Source organism: Eriocheir sinensis, unplaced genomic scaffold, assembly GCF_024679095.1.
Source record: "Eriocheir sinensis breed Jianghai 21 unplaced genomic scaffold, ASM2467909v1 Scaffold71, whole genome shotgun sequence".
Lineage (NCBI taxonomy): Eukaryota > Metazoa > Arthropoda > Malacostraca > Decapoda > Varunidae > Eriocheir > Eriocheir sinensis.
The window spans coordinates 230,165-251,709 of NW_026112065.1; the positions used below are offsets into that span (position 1 = coordinate 230,165).

A 21,545-nucleotide genomic window follows, 5' to 3' on the forward strand; every position below is an offset into this window, starting at 1 on the left:
ATGTTTGTGTGACATGTTATTATTCTTGTATGATTAATAATACGAAGTTCTTGCTGGGCTTGTGGAAAGAATTTTCGGCCGAGTGGTTCATTGGGTAAGGTGGGCACGATGCGGCCAGTCCCAGCTCACGGCGGCTTCTCGGTGTGATGAGATGTGTGTTGCGGCGCCGGCAGGTTTAGGTGAAGGTGAGGGGATGAATTATGAGGCTTGGTGTGAGTAGAAGGAGCTAGGAGCATGAGGGCGTGGGTGCGGGGTTGGCATGGGCGTAATACTTGTTGCAAACATTCGGCCAGGGATGAGGGAGTGGGTTGTGTGGGTTGGTGTGGGTGGCATGAGGGCGTGGGTGCGGGGTTGGAATGGGCGTAATACTGGTAGCAAACATTCGGCCAGGGATGAAGGAGTGGGTTGTGTGGGTTGGTGTGGGTGGCAGGAGGAGCATGAGGGCGTGGGTGTGGGATGGGCGCACTACTTCCAGCAACATTTCGTCACCTGCATTACGTCCCATCGCCCCAGCGTTACACTCTCAGCCTTTTCTTTGAGCGTCCCCGCCAGTGGTCGGTGTAGCCAAGGCGGCACACGACGAGGAGAAGCCATCCCATAAGAGGACAACGTTGGTAATCTTCACTTTCCTGCTAAAGATTGTTCATTTACATTAAAATGACTCAGCAAAAACAAGTGAAGAAGTCTTGGTGCTGCGGGTGCTTCGGCTGGCTCTTCGCCAGGCGGAAGCGCCGCAGCCCCTCCGAGGAACCTGACGACATCGTCGAGGAAACCGAAAACGCGGGTGCCCAGGCCGATGCAGGGCAACAGGCCCTGGTCTGCCTGAAGAAGGCTGCTCAGCCTCTCGCAGTGGTGGAGGAGGAGATCCCCTCCGACACCCTGCTGGATGCTGATGGGGTGGTGGGGAAGGGCGAAAAGGAGGCCACTGGCAGGAGGCGTCAGACTCTCATCATCACAATCCACTTGGTGAAGAGAGAGAAGGTCCACAAGCCAGTGGATGATACAACAGTCGCACAAAAAGACTGCACGCAATTGGAGAGCCATAGCAAGAGGGTTCAAACTCTCGTAATTACTCTGCACATGGTCAAGAGAGAGAAAATAAAGGAGGTATACGATGAGCTCCCCTCCGGGCACCAAGGCACGGCTGGGGACGCTCCTTCCAGCAGGAGCAAGGCCGTTACCGGCCCACCGGAAAAGATGCCCCTTATCAGCAGCTTCAAACAGCGGGACGCATCTCAAACACCGGTCAAGAAAATGATCAGGTTCAACTTCCAAAACCTGAACACTTTCGTCAAAATTCGTGAGCTGTACTGTGCCTACGACTACTTCAAATATGGCTTCCCTCTCTCCAGCATTCGTCCTGAGCTGAAAAGCTTAAAGGAGAGAGCAGTGGAGCCACAGGAAGAGCCAGCAAAGGAAGCAGTAAACAAACTGCCAGAGGCTAAGAAAACAGTTACAGAGGAAGCAACAGATTCAGCCAACAAAATCAATGAGCCACAACATCTCACAGGGATCCTCAAGAAAGGAAAGACGGCCAGCACCGCTCATAAATGTGTGCGCTTTAACTTCCAGAACCTGAACACTTTCGTCAAGGATCGTGAGCTGTACTGTGGCTACGAATACTTCCAGTATGGCTTCCCTCTCTCCAGCATTCGTCCTGAGCTGGAAAGCCTAAAGGAGAGAGCAGTGCAGCCACAGGAAGAGCCACCAAAGGAAGCAGTAAACAAACTGCCAGAGGCTCAGAAAACAGTAACAGAGGAAGCAACAGATGCAGACAACAAAATCAATGAGCCACAACATCTCACAGGGATCCTCAAGAAAGGAAAGACGGCCAGCACCGCTCATAAATGTGTGCGCTTTAACTTCCGGAACCTGAACACTTTCGTCAAGGATCGTGAACTGTACTGTGGCTACGACTACTTCAGGTATGGCTTCCCTCTCTCCAGCATCCGTCCTGAGCTGGAAAGGCGAAAGGAGAGAACAGTGAAGCCGCAGAAAGGGTCAGCAAAGGACGCGGTAAAGAAACTCAACACACGACACCAGCAAACAGTTGGAGCAGCTCGCTGTGCACAAATGAATACCACTACTGAAGGGAAGTCTCCTAAAGGTATCCTGAAGAAAGAAAAGATGCCACGGTCCACCTGTCCAAGACACGTGCCCTTCAACCTTGGTAACCTCCGCGCCCCCGTTAAGGAACGTGAGGTGTACCGTGGCCACGACACCTTCAGATACGCCGCGCCGCTCCAAGTCACTCAGCCTCCCAACTTTACCTCGAGGCCTCACCAGCAGCCCGTTAGATCCGCCTCTACCTCGCTGCGTGGCGCACCTCGGCACCTCGCGAGGTCGGCACAGCGGAGCAACGACTCCTTCCAGCAAAACAGTGGCTGGTATGCTGCACACAACTACACCAACAGCCGCCACTCACAGCACCGCCAGCACAACGCCAGCAGCCACGTCCCGCCAAGATACGAAACAAGGCATTTCTACGAGGGACAGACACATCGGGGCACCAACTCCCGCAGCAGAAGTCGTGCCAAGAGAGGCGCAAAGCCGAGTGGTGGCGAGTTTCTGTGAGCACCGGGCGAGTACACAGCGTCGTGATCAAACTCAAATGTTCAGCGACGTACAGGTGACGTACATTCCGGGTGCATTTCTCAACACCCGCTGAACAGTAACTGTCGCTGACTGGTGATAACAGAGACTGAGGAGTGCCAAGAAGCACCACAATCACACTGAGAGGAACGGCTCGCCAGCTGACTAAAATCACCATGCAGAGGAACGCATCCCATGGAACGGTGCCACTTCTACGGAACAAATTGTTCAAGAGTGTCGCATCTGTGGGGAGTGTTTGGACGCATGTGTGTGCTTACATTTCTTATCTTATATTTCAAATGAAAAAATAGAAAATATTGTCTTACAAAAAACCTTAGGCAGGGATAGTGGGGTCGTGTTGCACCTCAGAACAAGAAACGTTATGTAAGGAGTTGTCTGAACGACCAACTGTTTTAAAACTATATTTAAATGAAAGGTATTAGAATGCTCTTGCCTGTATGCTTCAGCTTAGTGTGATGACCTGAGTTTATTTTGTCTCTCATTCTCTGCGGAATGATTATAGCTTCCAGGTCTGAGACGCGTGCCCAGAGCGTGACGGAGGTGAGATCGTTATGGAGCCACACATTCCGCGTTATTCATTTATCATGGCAAAACTTCCTGGTTCAGTCACGCTTGTTCGCGTGCTATCAACGATTGAGGCAGCTCACAGAAGGTGCAGGAGCCTTAGAACTTTTGCTAATAATGGTCTTCACATTTATGCCAAGAATCGTGCCAAATCTGTTCTCCGACTTGCCAATAACTCCTTCATCAATAAATCAAAATATTGAACTTTTGCTAACAAAATTGTTTCCATTTACCTGAAAATAGCTCCCACAAAACTCTCTCTCTCTCTCTCTCTCTCTCTCTCTCTCTCTCTCTCTCTCTCTCTCTCTCTCTCTCTCTCTCTCTCTCTCTCATCAAGTGACGATGTCAACACACCAGTCTGGCCGTTCTATTTCTTCACTGACTGGATTTAATCAAAGTCGAACAAAATCAAATGAAAAAATAATAAAAAAAATACGTCCACATGGTACACACTTATGTATCTTCGACCTTTTTATGCATGTAAAACACAGATAAAATTGACGAATTTTACGAGAAGTGGAACCTGGCATCCCACACGCGGCTCTGCTGTGTGATTGGCTGTCAGGCCACGAGAAGGGCGGGGCGGAGGAGAGCTGTGCAAAAATGTGACACTAAAAGGAAGACGCGATCAGGCCACGGTTAATTTTACACACACACACACACACACACACACACACACACACACACACACACAATGGAAGAATAGTAACTGAAACATGGTATAACAAACCCGTAGACCTAAACTCAAAATAAGCATTACAACTAATAACACTATCAGGAACACTGCCGCTACCACCACTACTAATCACCCACCACTTAAATAACGACCATTAACACCATCATGGCAGGCACTTCAACCACCAGGACTACCATATCCGCCCCCCTCCACCCTTCTTCCCGGCATCACCACTGCAGAAGAAAAGGAAGAGAATAGGAGGAAAATGATGAAAGCGGAATGCAAAATCGAAGGAAAAGTTTGTGGGCAGGGAAAAGGAGGAGAAGGAGTAATATGGAAATAATAAGTATGAGTAAGTGAGAGTTTTGAAGGAGTAACAGGAAGAAAAGAAGCAAAAGAAGAAGGACGAAGAAAAAAAAGAAAGGAAAAAATATTAGATGAAGTAAAAACAAGACTTGCAAAAAGGAAACAAAAAGATGAACAAGAAAACGGAAGAAGGAAATGGAAGAAAAAATGTCAAGGAATTATAACTAAAAGAACGTAGAGGATACAAAAAGGAAGTTACGAGGAAGGCGATGGAAGAATTAAAGCAAGGCAGAGTAGGGAGAAGGGATAAGAGGCGAAATAAGACTTAGAATATATGAAAAAGTAAGAGGATATGAAAAGAAATAGAAAAAGTTGGAAGAAAACAATAAAAAGGAGTAAAAGATAAACACGAATGGGAAAGAAGAGAAACAAAAGAGAGTATTTAAATGTGTAGAAATTGGAAAGATTAATATTATGAGAATGTAAAAACGCAGGAAAGCAAAACGAGCAAGCAGAAGTAAAAAAAATAATATACAAAAGTGAAATGACAGGAAGGAGGAAGATGAAAGGCAAGAACAATAAAATGGAAAGACAAAAAAGACAAAACAGACGATACAAACAGAAAAGAAGAAGGATAAAAAAAATATACGAATAAGGCTGAAAAAACGAAATAAAAGGAAGGATAAGTAAAAACACGGTTGGGGAGGAGGAGTAAGAGGAAGAGATGAAAGGAAAGAAAACAAAATGGATGACAAAATTTAGATTGAGATAATGAGGAACTAAAAGAGGGCTTGGAGAATGGCCGCGCGGGAGAAAAGATGTGAGCCAAATTAAGAATGAGAGGGTAGGCAGGAAAAAAAAAGATTAGAAGCAAAATTTGAAGTAAGATAATGAGGTAGCAGAAGAGCGTGACGACTGGAAGGAAGTAGAGGAGGAAGAGGAAGAGGAAGAGGAAGAGGAAGTGATTGAAAGAGGAGGAGAAAGAGGAGATTGAGAAGATTGACGTGCGAGAAAAAAATGTGTAAAGGCAACATAAAAAAAAATGAAAGGGATGAAAAAAAAGATTCAAAGCAAAATTTGGAGTACGATAATGAGAAGGAAGAGCGTGAGGTCTGGAAGAAAGTAGAAGAGGAAGAGGAAGTGACTGAAAGAGGAGGAGAAAGAGGAGATTGAGAAGATTGACGTGCGAGAAAAAAATGTGTAAAGGCAACATAAAAAAAAATGAAAGGGATGAAAAAAAAGATTCAAAGCAAAATTTGGAGTACAATAATGAGAAGGAAGAGCGTGAGGTCTGGAAGTAGACGAGAAAGAGGAAGTGATTGAAAGATGAGGAGAAAGAGGAGATTGAGATGGAAGGAAAAAAAGATATGAGATAAAAAGCAAAGTTGGAGTAGGATAATGAGGAAGAAGAAGAGGCGTGTCAGGAGTAGAAGGAAGTAGAAGAGGAATAGGAAGTGATTGAACTGAGATTGAGAAGGTTGACGTGGGAGAGAAAAAGTGTTAAAGGAAAATAAAAAAAGAAATGAAAAGGAAGATAAAAAGAACATGATTAAAAGCAAAATTAGAAATAGGATAAAAAAGAAGAAGAAGAGCGTGAGAACTGGAAGGAATAGGAAGAGGAAAAGGAAGAAGGAAATAGGAGAATCAAAAAAGGAAAATCAATGAGAAACAGTTTAATTTGAGCAGAATGTATTGCAAAGACAGTCAGAAAAAACAAAATAAATGAAAATGAAAAAAAAGGAAAGAGGAAAAAAGGGTAAAAATTGAAAAAAAAACATTGAATAGAAAAGAGTGGAAGATGAAAAAGGAAAAAAAAAGATGAAAACGTAGAATTAAAACTGGGAGAGAATGATCATAAGCAGGAGTAAATTAGAAGATGGGTGAGCGGAATAAAAGCAGACTAGACAAAAAAGACGAGAGAGAGAGAGAGAGAGAGAGAGAGAGAGAGAGAGAGAGAGAGAGAGAGAGAGAGAGTCAGCAGATGGCAGTAAGAGGTGGTGTTAAGTGTGTGTGTGTGTGTGTGTGTGTGTGTGTGTGTGTGTGTGTGTGTGTGTGTGTGTGTGTGTGTGTGTGTGTGTGTAGTTCAATGCTAACAAGAGATAAATCCATCACCAAGGCTCCTGGAGGGCAAGGCGGGACGATCCAGTAGTTAACAAAGCCTCACGCCGCTGAACGCGTCATCTGTGAAAATTCAGAAGAAAAAAACTACCCGAGAAATCGTATTGTTGCAGCAGCTAAATATTTGTAACTGTAAATATTTTGTACGCCTCCCTTCATTGCCAATAATCAATATAATGGAAATATATTTGTGTGACATGTTATTATTCTTGTAAGATTAATCATACGAAGTTCTTGCTGGGCTTGTGGCAAGAATTTTCGGCCGAGTGGTTCATTGGGTAAGGTGGGCACGATGCGGCCAGTCCCAGCTCACGGCAGCTTCTCGGTGTGACGAGATGTGTGTTGCGGCGCCGGCAGGTTTAGGTGAAGGTGAGGGGATGAATTATGAGGGTTGGTGTGAGTAGAAGGAGCTAGGAGCATGAAGGCGTGGGTGCGGGGTTGGCATGGGCGTAATACTTGAAGCAATCATTCGGCCAGGGATGAGGGAGTGGGTTGTGTGGGTTGGTGTTGGTGGCATGAGGGCGTGGGTGCGGGGTTGGAATGGGCGTAATACTGGTAGCAATCATTCGGCCAGGGATGAGGGAGTGGGTTGTGTGGGTTGGTGTGGGTGGCAGGAGGAGCATGAGGGCGTGGGCGTGGGATGGGCGCACTACTTCCAGCAACATTTCGTCACCTGCATTACGTCCCATCGCCCCAGCGTTACACTCTCAGCCTTTTCTTTGAGCGTCCCCGCCAGTGGTCGGTGTAGCCAAGGCGGAACACGACGAGGAGAAGCCATCCCAGAAGAGGACAACGTTGATGACCTGCACGTTCCTGCTAAAGATTGTTCATTTACATTAAAATGACTCAGCAAAAACAAGTGAAGAAGTCTTGGTGCTGCGGGTGCTTCGGCTGGCTCTTCGCCAGGCGGAAGCGCCGCAGCCCCTCCGAGGAACCTGACGACATCGTCGAGGAAACCGAAAACGCGGGTGCCCAGGCCGATGCAGGGCAACAGGCCCTGGTCTGCCTGAAGAAGGCTGCTCAGCCTCTCGCAGTGGTGGAGGAGGAGATCCCCTCCGACACCTTGCTGGATGCTGATGGGGTGGTGGGGAAGGGCGAAAAGGAGGCCACTGGCAGGAGGCGTCAGACTCTCATCATCACAATCCACTTGGTGAAGAGAGAGAAGGTCCAGAAGCCAGTGGATGATACAACAGTCGCACAAAAAGACTGCACGCAATTGGAGAGCCATGGCAAGAGGGTTCAAACTCTCGTAATTACTCTGCACATGGTCAAGAGAGAGAAAATAAAGGAGGTATACGATGAGCTCCCTTTAAAGCACCGAGGCACGGCTGGGGACGCTCCTTCCAGCAGGAGCAAGGCCGTTACCGGCCCACCGGAAAAGATGCCCCTTATCAGCAGCTTCAAACAGCGGGACGCATCTCAAACACCGGTCAAGAAAATGATCAGGTTCAACTTCCAAAACCTGAACACTTTCGTCAAAATTCGTGAGCTGTACTGTGCCTACGACTACTTCAAATATGGCTTCCCTCTCTCCAGCATTCGTCCTGAGCTGAAAAGCTTAAAGGAGAGAGCAGTGGAGCCACAGGAAGAGCCAGCAAAGGAAGCAGTAAACAAACTGCCAGAGGCTAAGAAAACAGTAACAGAGGAAGCAACAGATTCAGCCAACAAAATCAATGAGCCACAACATCTCACAGGGATCCTCAAGAAAGGAAAGACGGCCAGCACCGCTCATAAATGTGTGCGCTTTAACTTCCAGAACCTGAACACTTTCGTCAAGGATCGTGAGCTGTACTGTGGCTACGAATACTTCCAGTATGGCTTCCCTCTCTCCAGCATTCGTCCTGAGCTGGAAAGCCTAAAGGAGAGAGCAGTGGAGCCACAGGAAGAGCCACCAAAGGAAGCAGTAAACAAACTGCCAGAGGCTCAGAAAACAGTAACAGAGGAAGCAACAGATGCAGACAACAAAATCAATGAGCCACAACATCTCACAGGGATCCTCAAGAAAGGAAAGACGGCCAGCACCGCTCATAAATGTGTGCGCTTTAACTTCCAGAACCTGAACACTTTCGTCAAGGATCGTGAACTGTACTGTGGCTACGACTACTTCAGGTATGGCTTCCCTCTCTCCAGCATTCGTCCTGAGCTGGAAAGGCGAAAGGAGAGAACAGTGAAGCCACAGAAAGGGTCAGCAAAGGACGCGGTAAAGAAAAACAACACACGACACCAGCAAACAGTTGGAGCAACTCGCTGTGCAGAAATGAATACCACTACTGAAGGGAAGTCTCCTAAAGGTATCCTGAAGAAAGAAAAGATGCCACGGTCCACCTGTCCAGGACATGTGCGCTTCAACCTTGGTAACCTCCGCGCCCCCGTTAAGGAACGTGAGGTGTACCGTGGCCACGACACCTTCAGATACGCCGCGCCGCTCCAAGTCACTCAGCCTCCCAACTTTACCTCGAGGCCTCACCAGCAGCCCGTTAGATCCGCCTCTACCTCGCTGCGTGGCGCACCTCGGCACCTCGAGAGGCCGACACAGCGGAGCAACGACTCCTTCCAGCAAAACAGTGGCTGGTATGCTGCACACAACTACACCAACAGCCGCCACTCACAGCACCGCCAGCACAACGGCAGCAGCCACGTCCCGCCAAGATACGAAACAAGGCATTTCTACGAGGGACAGACACATCGGGGCACCAACTCCCGCAGCAGAAGTCGTGCCAAGAGAGGCGCAAAGCCGAGTGGTGGCGAGTTTCTGTGAGCACCGGGCGAGTACACAGCGTCGTGATCAAACTCAAATGTTCAGCGACGTACAGGTGACGTACATTCCGGGTGCATTTCTCAACACCCGCTGAACAGTAACTGTCGCTGACCGGTGATAACAGAGACTGAGGAGTGCCAAGAAGCACCACAAACACACTGAGAGGAACGGCTCGCCAGCTGACTAAAATCACCATGCAGAGGAACGCATCCCATGGAACGGTGCCACTTCTACGGAACAAATTGTTCAAGAGTGTCGCATCTGTGGGGAGTGTTTGGACGCATGTGTGTGCTTACATTTCTTATCTTATATTTCAAATGAAAAAATATAAAATATTGTCTTACAAAAAACCTTAGGTAGGGATAGCGGGGTCGTGTTGCACCTCAGAACAAGAAACGTTATGTAAGGAGTTGTCTGAACGACCAACTGTTTTAAAACTATATTTAAATGAAAGGTATTAGAATGCTCTTGCCTGTATGCTTCAGCTCAGTGTGATGACCTGAGTTTTATTTTGTCTCTCATTCTCTGCGGAATGATTATAGCTTCCAGGTCTGAGACGCGTGCCCAGAGCGTGACGGAGGTGAGATCGGGATGGAGCCACACATTCCGCGTTATTCATTTATCATGGCAAAACTCCCTGGTTCAGTCACGCTTGTTCGCGTGCTATCAACGATTGAGGCAGCGCACAGAAGGTGCCGGAGCCTTAGAACTTTTGCTAATAATGGTCTTCACATTTATGCCAAGAATCGTGCCAAATCTGTTCTCCGACTTGCCAATAACTCCTTCATCAATAAATCAAAATATTGAAATTTTGCTAACAAAATTGTTTCCATTTACCTGAAAATAGCTCCCACAAAACTCTCTCTCTCTCTCTCTCTCTCTCTCTCTCTCTCTCTCATCAAGTGACGATGTCAACACACCAGTCTGGCCGTTCTATTTCTTCACTGACTGGATTTAATCAAAGTCGAACAAAATCAAATGAAAAAATAATAAAAAAATACGTCCACATGGTACACACTTATGTATCTTCGACCTTTTTATGCATGTAAAACACAGATAAAATTGACGAATTTTACGAGAAGTGGAACCTGGCATCCCACACGCGGCTCTGCTGTGTGATTGGCTGTCAGGCCACGAGAAGGGCGGGGCGGAGGAGAGCTGTGCAAAAATGTGACACTAAAAGGAAGACGCGATCAGGCCACGGTTAATTTTACACACACACACACACACACAAACACACACAATGGAAGAATAGTAACTGAAACATGGTATAACAAACCCGTAGACCTAAACTCAAAATAAGCATTACAACTAATAACACTATCAGGAACACTGCCGTTACCACCACTACTAATCACCCACCACTTGAATAACGACCATTAACACCATCATGGCAGGCACTTCAACCACCAGGACTACCATATCCGCCCCCCTCCCCCCTTCTTCCCGGCATCACCACTGCAGAAGAAAAGGAAGAGAATAGGAGGAAAATGATGAAAGCGGAATGCAAAATCGAAGGAAAAGTTTGTGGGCAGGGAAAAGGAGGAGAAGGAGTAATATGGAAATAATAAGTATGAGTAAGTGAGAGTTTTGAAGGAGTAACAGGAAGAAAAGAAGCAAAAGAAGAAGGACGAAGAAAAAAAAAGAAAGGAAAAAATATTAGATGAAGTAAAAACAAGACTTGCAAAAAGGAAACAAAAAGATGAACAAGAAAACGGAAGAAGGAAATGGAAGAAAAAATGTCAAGGAATTATAACTCAAAGAACGTAGAGGATACAAAAAGGAAGTTACGAGGAAGGCGATGGAAGAATTAAAGCAAGGCAGAGTAGGGAGAAGGGATAAGAGGCGAAATAAGACTTAGAATATATGAAAAAGTAAGAGGATATGAAAAGAAATAGAAAAAGTTGGAAGAAAACAATAAAAAGGAGGAAAAAATAAACACGAATGGGAAAGAAGAGAAACAAAAGAGAGTATTTAAATGTGTAGAAATTGGGAAGATTAATATGATGAGAATGTACGAAACGCAGAAAAGCAAAACGAGGAAGTAAAAGTAAAAAAAATAATATACAAAAGTGAAATGACAGGAAGGAGGAAGATGAAAGGCAAGAACAATAAAAACAGAAAGACAAATAAGAGAAAACAGACAGAGACGATAAAAGAGAGAGAAGACAAAGGGTGAGAAATATACGAATGAGGCTGAAAAACAAAATATAAAGACGGATGAGTAAAAACATGGATGGGGAGGAGGAGTAAGAGGGAGAGATGAAAGAAAAGAATATGGGAGTTAAAGTTTAGTGAGATAATGAGGAACTGAAAGAGGGGTTGGAAAAAAGAAAATATGTAGACCAAATTAAGAATGAATGTGAAAACAAACAGAAGAAAAAACAAGATTAAAAGGAAAATTTGGAGCAGGACAATGAGGAATAAGAAGAGCGTGAGGACTGGAAGGAAGTAAAAGAGGAAGAGGAAGAGAAAGTGATTGAAAGAGGAGGAAAAAGAGGGGAATGAAAACATAGACAAGCGAAAGAAAAAGTGTAAAGGCAACATTAAGAAAGAAATGAGATGGAAGAAAAAAAAGATAAGATAGAAAGTAAAATTAGGAAGAGGATAATGAGGAAAAAGAAGAGAGTGAGGATTAGAAGGAAGTAGAAGAGGAAGAGGAAGAGGAAGTGAGTGAAAGAGGAGAGAAAAGGTATAAAGGCAACATTAAAAAAGAAATGAGAAGGAAGAAAAAAGAACAAGATAAAAAGAAAATTAGGAATAGGATAAAGAAGAAGAAGAAGAAGGCGTGAGGACTGTAAGGAATAGGAAGAGGAAAAGGTATAAGGAAAACGGAGAAGCAAAAAAGGAAAATCAATGGGAAACAGTTTAATGTGAGCAGAATGTTATGCGAAGACCGTCAGAAAAAGCGAAAACAATAAAAATAAGGAGAAAGAAGTAATAAAAGAGGAAAGGGAAAAGGAAAAAAACATTGAATAGAAAAGAGTGGAAGATGAAAAAGGAAAAGAAAGATGAAAACGTAGAATTAAAACTGGGAGAGAACGAACATAAGCAGGAGTAAATTAGAAGATGGGTGAGCGGAATAAAAGCAGACTAGACAAAAAAAGAAGAGAGAGAGAGAGAGAGAGAGAGAGAGAGAGAGAGAGAGAGAGTCAGCACGTGGCGGTAAGAGGTCGTGTTACGTGTGTGTGTGTGTGTGTGTGTGTGTGTGTGTGTGTGTGTGTATTTGTAGTTCAATGCTAACAAGAGACAAATCCATCACCAAGGCTCCTGGAGGGCAAGGCGGGACGATCCAGTAGTTAACAAAGCCTCACGCCGCTGAACGCGTCATCTGTGAAAATTCAGAAGAAAAAAACTACCCGAGAAATCGTATTGTTGCAGCAGCTAAATATTTGTAACTGTAAATATTTTGTACGCCTCCCTTCATTGCCAATAATCAATATAATGGAAATATATTTGTGTGACATGTTATTATTCTTGTAAGATTAATAATACGAAGTTCTTGCTGGGCTTGTGGCAAGAATTTTCGGCCGAGTGTTTCATTGGGTAAGGTGGGCACGATGCGGCCAGTCCCAGCTCACGGCAGCTTCTCGGTGTGACGAGATGTGTGTTGCGGCGCCGGCAGGTTTAGGTGAAGGTGAGGGGATGAATTATGAGGGTTGGTGTGAGTAGAAGGAGCTAGGAGCATGAGGGCGTGGGTGCGGGGTTGGCATGGGCGTAATACTTGTTGCAATCATTCGGCCAGGGATGAGGGAGTGGGTTGTGTGGGTTGGTGTTGGTGGCATGAGGGCGTGGGTGCGGGGTTGGCATGGGCGTAATACTTGTTGCAATCATTCGGCCAGGGATGAGGGAGTGGGTTGTGTGGGTTGGTGTTGGTGGCATGAGGAGCATGAGGGCGTGGGTGCGGGGTTGGAATGGGCGTAATACTGGTAGCAATCATTCGGCCAGGGATGAGGGAGTGGGTTGTGTGGGTTGGTGTTGGTGGCATGAGGGCGTGGGTGCGGGGTTGGAATGGGCGTAATACTTGTTGCAATCATTCGGCCAGGGATGAGGGAGTCATCTGTTTTTATAAACACTCGCCTGCGCCAGAACGGGCTGGGCCAACCATCAGGCCCCACCTGGAAGAAGCCTTGGGCCGACCATCAGGCCCCACCGGGAAGATGCCTATCGGCGCAATAGGCAACAACGTAAAGAAAAAAGAAAAAAAAAAAAATATATATATATATATATATATATATATATATATATATATATATATATATATATATATATATATATATATATATATATATATATATATATATATATATATATATATATATATATATATATATATATATATACATATGTATATATATATATATATATATATATATATATATATATATATATATATATATATATATATATATATATATATATATATTTAGAAATATGTAAAAATATATATATAGATATATATATATTTATTTATATATATATATATATATATATATATATATATATATATATATATATTTGTGGGGAGGCGGTGGCTGAAACGACAGAGTAACTCCACCGCGTTCAGGAGGACGCGAGTTCAATCCCCGCCCGGTGCCACCAAGCTGGGATTTTTCAGCCACTGCCGAGTGGCTTAAAACTACGCACTTGCTGTCCAGAAGACCACCTATCAACCCGGACACTATATTCTAGGATTAAAGATGAGTTCCGGGAGGGCAGCATGAGCCAATGCAAGATGGCGCACTATAAACACTCGCTTGCGCCAGAACGGGCTGGGCCGAACATCAGGACCCACCGGGAAAAAGCCTTGGGGCGACCATCAGGCCCCACCGGGAAAAAGCTATATATATATATATATATATATATATATATATATATATATATATATATATATATATATATATATATATATATATATATATATATATATATATATATATATATATATATATATATATATATATATATATATATATATATATATATATATATATATATATATATATATATATATATATATATATATATATATATATATATATATATATATATATATATATATATATATATATATATATATATATATATATATATATATATATATATATATATATATATATATATATATATATATATATATATATATATATATATATATATATATATATATATATATATATATATATATATATATATATATATATACATATATATATATATATATATATATATATATATATATATATATATATATATATATATATATATATATTTTTTTTTTTTACAACAAAGGATGAAGCTCAAGGGCTCACAAAAAAAGAAAACAATAATTAAAAAGCCAGCTAATCGCTGCTCCTAAAAAAGAAAAAAAAGAGTTGGCAGAAAGGAAAATCAAATACGGGAGGAGAGGTGTCCTGATAACCTCCTCTTGAAAGAGTTCAAGTCGTAGGCAGGGGGAAATACAGATGAAGGAAGATTGTTCCAGAGTTTACCAGCGTGAGGGATGAAAGAGTGAAGATGCTGGTTAACTCTTGCATAAGGGGTTTGGACAGTATAGGGATGAGCATGAGTAGAAAGTCGAGTGCAGTTAGCAAGTTCAGAAGAGCAGTCAGCGTGGAAATATCGATAGAAGATAGAAAGAGAGGCAACATTGCGGCGGAATTTAAGAGGTAGAAGTCTATCAGTATGAGGAGGAGAGCTGATGAGACGAAGAGCCTTAGCCTCCACTCTGTCCAGAAGAGCTGTGTGAGTGGAGACCCCCCACACATGAGATGCATATTCCATACAAGGGCGGACAAGGCCCCTGTATATGGACAGCAACTGTGCAGGGGAGAAGAACTGGCGGAGACGGTACAGAACGCCCAGCCTCGAGGAAGCTGATTTAATAAGAGATGAGATATGAAGTTTCCAGTTGAGATTTTGAGTTAAGGATAGACCGAGGATGTTTAGTGTTGAGGAAGGTGATAGCTGGGTGTTGTCAAAGAATAGGGGAGAGTTGTTTGGAAGATTGTGTCGAGTGGATAGGTGGAGAAACTGTGTTTTTGAGGCGTTGAAGGACACCAGGTTCTTCTTGCCCCAATCGGAAATAATAGTAAGGGCAGAGGCTAGGCGTTCTGCAGCCTCCAGCCTTGAGTCGTTAAGTTCCTGAAGGGTGGGTCTTCTATTAAAAGAAGTTGAGTAATGCAGAGTGGAATCATCGGCGTAGGAATGGATAGGACAGTTCGTTTTGGAAAGAAGATCATCAATGAACAACAGAAAAAGAATGGGAGATAGGACAGAACCCTGTGGGACACCACTGTTAATAGATTTAGGGGAAGAACAGTGACCATCTACCACGGCAGAAATAGAACGGTCAGAAAGGAAACTGGAGATAAAGGTACAGAGAGAAGGATAGAAACCGTAGGAGGGTAGTTTAGAGAGCAAGGATTTGTGCCAGACCCTATCAAAAGCTTTTAATATGTCCAGCGCAATAGCAAAAGTTTCACCGAAACGGCTAAGAGAGGATGACCAAGAGTCAGTTAAGAAGGCTAGGAGATCACCAGTAGAACGCCCCTTGTGGAACCCATACTGGCGATCAGATAGAATGTCAGAAGTGGAAAGGTGCTTTTGAATCTTCAGGTTAAGAACATAAGAACATAAGAACATAACATAAGAACATAAGAACGCAGGAGTCTGCAAGAGGCCGGTAGGCCTGTACGAGGCAGCTCCTTTGACCCTAAGCTCCCGTGTATCTAACCCCACCTAATATCGCTGTCCATGAATTTATCTAGTCTATTTTTGAATGTGACAATTGTATTAGCACTCACCACATGACTGCTAAGGCTATTCCACTCATCCACCACCCTGTTAGTAAACCAATTTTTGCCTATGTCCCTGTTGAATCTGAATTTATCCAGTTTAAACCCGTTACTTCGTGTCCTACCCGGTTCTCTTACCAACAAAACCTTATGAATGTCTCCCTTATTAAAGCCCTTCATCCATTTATAAACCTCGATCATGTCTCCACGCACCCTTCGCCTTTCTAGAGAATGCAAGTTTAACTGTTTGAGTCTTTCCTCGTATGGCAAGTTTCTCAACCCCTGAATCATCTTAGTCATCCTCCTCTGCACCGATTCTAACATTTTGATATCCATTCTATAGTAGGGTGACCAGAACTGAACCGCATAGTCAAGATGAGGTCTAACTAATGCTAAATATAGTTTAAGGAAGACTTCGGGGCTTCTGTTGCTTACGCTCCTTGAAATAAATCCCAGTACCCTATTAGCTCGATTTCTAGCTTGAATGCATTGTGCCCTTGGACGGAGATCAGAGCTCACTAAGACCCGTAAATCCCTCTCGCACCCAGACCTACTTATGAGAGTGTCATTTAAGCAATAGTTATGTGAGGGGTTGTTCCTACCTACACTCAGAATACTGCACTTCCCTACATTGAACTCCATCTGCCATTTATCCGCCCAGTCATATAATCTGTTGAGATCACCTTGGAGAATACTAGCGTCCTGATCCGACTCAATTACTCTACCGATCTTGGTATCATCTGCAAATTTACTAACATCACTACTAATTCCTGTGTCTAAGTCATTGATATAAATAATAAACAAAAGTGGACCTAATACCGAACCTTGTGGGACCCCACTCGTAACACATCCCCAGTCAGATCTTTTACCATTGATTTGCACTCTTTGCTTCCTATTGCTAAGCCACGCCTTGACCCAGTTCAAAACTTTACCCTCTACTCCGTGAGCCTGTAATTTAAGCAACAGTCGTTGGTGAGGAACTTTGTCAAACGCTTTACTAAAATCAAGATAGATTACATCATAATTTTCATCTCTGTCAACCGCCTCAAATACTTTATTGTAGAAGGACAAGAGATTGGTGAGGCATGACCTACCTTTTGTGAACCCATGCTGCGAGTCGTGAATTAAGCTATGTTTCTCTAAATGCTCCCGAATGTTCCTGGCTATTATGGACTCCAGCATCCCTATAACCGATGTTAAGCTAATTGGGCGATAGTTTGAAGCAACTGACCTGTCCCCCTTTTTAAAAATCGGCGTCACATTAGCTACTTTCCATAGGCTCGGCACATAGCCAGTATTTACCGACATCTTAAAGATGTCGGTTAGTGGGTCACTGATTATATCACCTAACTCCTTTAATACCCTCGGAAATATCCCGTCAGGACCTGGCGACTTGTTCTTCTTAAGCTTATCTATCTCATCCTGAACTATTTGCCTGGTAATGATTATATCCCTCAATTTATCGCCATCCCCGCCCTCGTACACCTGAACTCTTTCCGGTATAGTCGTTCGATCCTCCTGTGTGAATACTGAAAGGAAGTAGTCGTTCAACAATGTGCTCATATTTTCGTAATTTTCTACTAGCTCCCCTGTGTTTGTTTTCAGCGGTCCAATTTTCTCCCGTGTTTTTGTTCTATACATCTGAAAGAAACCCTTAGGATTACTTTTCGCCTCATTTGCTACTTTGATCTCATAGTTCTTTTTTGCTAAGGATTGATTCAAAAGCTTTAGATAGACAAGAAAGTAAAGCTATAGGACGGTAGTTTGAGGGATTGGAGCGGTCACCCTTCTTAGGCACAGGCTGTATGAAGGCATACTTCCAGCAAGAAGGAAAGGTAGATGTTGACAGGCAGAGGCGAAAGAGTTTGACCAGGCAGGGTGACAGCACGGAGGCACAGTTTTTAAGGACAATAGGAGGCACTCCATCAGGTCCATAAGCCTTCTGAGGATTGAGGCCAGAGAGAGCATAGAAAACATCATTTTGAAGAATTTTTATAACAGGCATAAAGGAGTCAGATGGGGGATGTGTAGGAGGAATATGCCCAGAATCGTCCAGAGTGGAGTTTTTAGAAAAAGTCTGAGAGCAGAGTTCAGCCTTAGAGATAGATGAGACGGCAGTGTTGCCGTCAGGACTGAGGAGTGGAGGGAAAGATGAAGAAGTGAAGTTGGTGGAGATGTTTTTAGCTAGATGCCAGAAGTCACGGGAAGAGTTATAGAAAGCAAGGTTTTGACATTTTCTATTAATGAAAGAATTTTTGGTTAGTCGGAGAATAGATTTGGCACGATTTCGGGCAGAAATGTAAAGTTCATAATTAGCATTAGTTTGAAGGCTCTGGTACCTTTTGTGAGCTACCTCTCTATCATTGACAGCACGAGAACAAGCGTGATTAAACCAAGGCTTTTTAGCGTGAGGAGTAGAGAAAGAACGAGGAATGTATGCCTCCATTCCAGAGACAATCACCTCTGTGATGCGCTGAGCACACACAGAGGGGTCTCTATCCTGGAAGCAATAATCATTCCACGGGAAATCGGAAAAGTACATCCTCAGGTCGTCCCACCGAGCTGAAGCAAAATGCCAGAAGCATCGCCTCATCGGTGGGTCCAGAGGGTGTACAGGAGCGATAGGACAGGATGCAGAAATAAGATTGTGATCGTAGGAGCCCAACGGAGAGAACAGTTTGACAGAATAAGTAGAAGGGTTTGAGGTAAGGAAGAGGTCTAGAATATATATATATATATATATATATATATATATATATATATATATATATGTATATATACATATATACATATATATATATATATATATATATATATATATATATATATATATATATATATATATATATATATATATATATATATATATTGCCCCCCATCATTTCAATTTTCCGGTTACGCCACTGGTTGAGAGTGCCGCCTTCCTAAACCTTCACCTTCCTAGAGGGTTAGATTAGTGCAGTCCAGCCTTTCACTAGCATAGTTATAGCACCTCCCAGCCTCTCTGCAGCACAGGACACCTTCTGAATCTCTAGCGCAGAGCATGGGAGTGCCACCTTTCTATATCTTCACTTTCCTACAGGGTCAGATTAGTGCAGTCCAACATTTCAGTAGCATAGTTAAAACACCCCCAACCCTCTCTGCAGCAAATGACACCTTCTGATTCCCTACCATAGAGCATGGGTGTGCCACCTTTCTACATCTTCACCTTCCTTCAGGGTCAGATTAGTGCAGTCCAGCCTTTCACTAGCATAGTTATAACACCTACAAGCCTCTCTGCAGCACATGGTACCTCATTTTCTAACACTGAGCCAGAGAGTGCCAAATTTCTACGCATTCACCCTCCTACTGGGTCAAATTAGTGCAATCCAAACTTTTACTAGCATAGTTCGACCACTTCTAAGCCTCTCTGCAGCACTTGACACCTTCTGATTCCCTAGCACTGAGCCAGAGAGTGCCACCTTCCTACACCTTCACCTTCCTACTGGGTCAGATTAGTGTAGTCTAGCCTTTCACTAGCATAGTTATTTCACCTTCAAGCCACTCTGCAGCACATGACACCTTTTATTCCTTACCACTGAATTAGAAAGTGCCTTCTTCCTACAGTTACACCTTACTGCAGGGTCAGAATAGTACAGTCCAGCCTTTCACTAGCATAGTTATAACACCTTCAAGCCTCTCTGCTGCACATGACACCTTCTGACTCCCTAGCACTGAGCCAGAGAGTGCCACCTTCCTACACCTTCACCTTCCTAGAGGGTCAGATTAGTGCTGTCCAGTTTTTTACTAGCATTGTTATAACACCTCAAAGTCTCTCCGTAGTACATGACACCTTCTGATTCCCTAGCACTGCGCTTGAGAGTACCACATTCCTACACCTTCACTTTCCTACATGGACAGATTAGTGCAGTCCAGTCTTTCACTACCATAGTTCTAACACCTCCAAGCCTCTCTGCAGCACATGCAACCTGATTCCCCAGCACTGGGCCAGAGAGTGCCACCTTTCTACGCATTCACCGTCTTACATGGTCAAATTAGTGCAGTCTAGCCTTTCACTAGCATAGTTAGAACACCTTCAAACCACTGTGCAGCACATGACACATTTTAATTCCTTAGCACTGAGATAGAAAGTGCCTCCTTCCTACACCTTCACCTTCCTACAGGGTCAGATTAGTGCAGTCCAGCCTGTCACTAACATAGTTATAACACCTCCAAGCCTCTCTGCAGCACATGACACCTGGTTCTCTTGCACTGAGCCTGAGAGTGCCACCTTCCTACACGTTCACCTTCTTTCAGGGACAGATTAGTGCAGTTCAGCCTTTCACTAGCATAGTTAAAACACCTTCAAGCCACTCTGCAGCACATGACACCTTCTTATTCATTGGCACTTAACTAAAAAGTGCCACATTCCTACAGCTGCATCTTCCAACAGGGACAGATTAGTGCAGTCCAGCCTTGCAATAGCATATTTATAACACCTTCAAGCTTTTCTGGAACACATGACACCTTCTGATGCCCTAGAACAGAGCTTGAAAGTGCTACCTTCCTACACCTTCACCTTCCTACAGTGTCAGATCAGTCCAGTCCAGCCTTTCACTACCATAGTTATAGGCGTTCAGGAGGACGCGAGTTCAATAACCGCCCGGTGCCACCAAGCTGGGATTTTTCAGCCGCCGCCGAATGGCTTAAAACTACCCACATGCTGTCCAGAAGACCACCTATCAACCCGGACTCTAGATTCTAGGATTAAAGATGAGCTCCGGGAGGGCAGCATGAGACAATGCAAGATGGCGCCACTATAAACACTCGCCTGCGCCAGAACGGGCTGGGCCGACCATCAGGACCCACCGGGAAGAAGCCTTGGGCCGACCATCAGGCCCCACCGGGAAAAAGCCTACCGGTGCCATAGGCCGCGATGTAAAAAAAAAAAAATAAATAAATAAAAAAATAAAAAAAAAACACCAAGGCTCTCTGCAGCACATGACACCCTCTCATTCCCCAGCACTGAGTCAGAGAGTGCCACCTTCCTACTATATCAGAATAGTTCAGTACAGCTTTTCATTAGCATAGTTATAACACCTTGAATCCTCTCTTCAGCACATGACACCTTTAGATTCTCTAGCCCTGTGCCAGAGAGTGCCAACCTCCTACACTTTCACTTTCCTACATCGTCAGATTAGTGCAGTCCAGCCGTTCACTAGCATAGTTATAACACCTACAAGCCTCTCTGTAGCACATGATACCTTCTGATTCCTTAACGCAGAGCTTGAGAGTGCCGCCTTCCTACACTTTCATCCTCCTACAGGGTCAGATTAGGGTAGTCCAGCCTTTCACTAGCATAGTTATAACACCTTCAAGCCTCTCTGCAGCACATGGTACCTGATTCCCTTACACTAAGTCAGAGAGTGCCACCTTCCTACGCATTCACCCTTCTACAGGGTGAAATTAGTGCAGTCCAACCTTTCACTAGCATAGTTATAACACCTTCAAGCCTCTCTGCAGCACATGACACCTTCTGATTCCTTAGCACTGAGCCAGAGAGTGCCACCTTCCTATACCTTCACCTTCCTACAGCGTCAGATTAGTGTAGTCCAGCCTTTAACTAGCATGGTTATAACACCTCCAAGCATCTCTGCAGCACATGACACCTGGGGCGGTATCAATAAATACTGCTAGCAGTACTTTTAGTAGTGCTGCTAGAAGCTGTTTTCCT

General features: G+C 43.9%; 1 protein-coding gene across 4 annotated transcripts; it reads left to right on the forward strand.

Moving 5' to 3' along the window:
* The first annotated feature begins 396 nt into the window (after positions 1-396).
* LOC126994052 (uncharacterized) lies at positions 397-9,335 on the forward strand. Of its 4 annotated transcripts, none has more exons than XM_050853292.1 (2): positions 397-981; positions 7,443-9,335. In XM_050853292.1, exons 1-2 carry the CDS (start codon positions 658-660, stop codon positions 9,033-9,035), a joined length of 1,917 nt encoding a protein of 638 aa, XP_050709249.1. In that variant the 5' UTR covers positions 397-657; the 3' UTR covers positions 9,036-9,335. The 4 variants fall into 4 exon arrangements, with proteins under 4 accessions (XP_050709249.1, XP_050709248.1, XP_050709246.1 ...); XM_050853291.1 differs by having other exon boundaries at positions 399-2,342; positions 8,804-9,335; XM_050853289.1 differs by having other exon boundaries at positions 399-2,107; positions 8,569-9,335.
* The last annotated feature ends 12,210 nt before the right edge of the window (positions 9,336-21,545 follow it).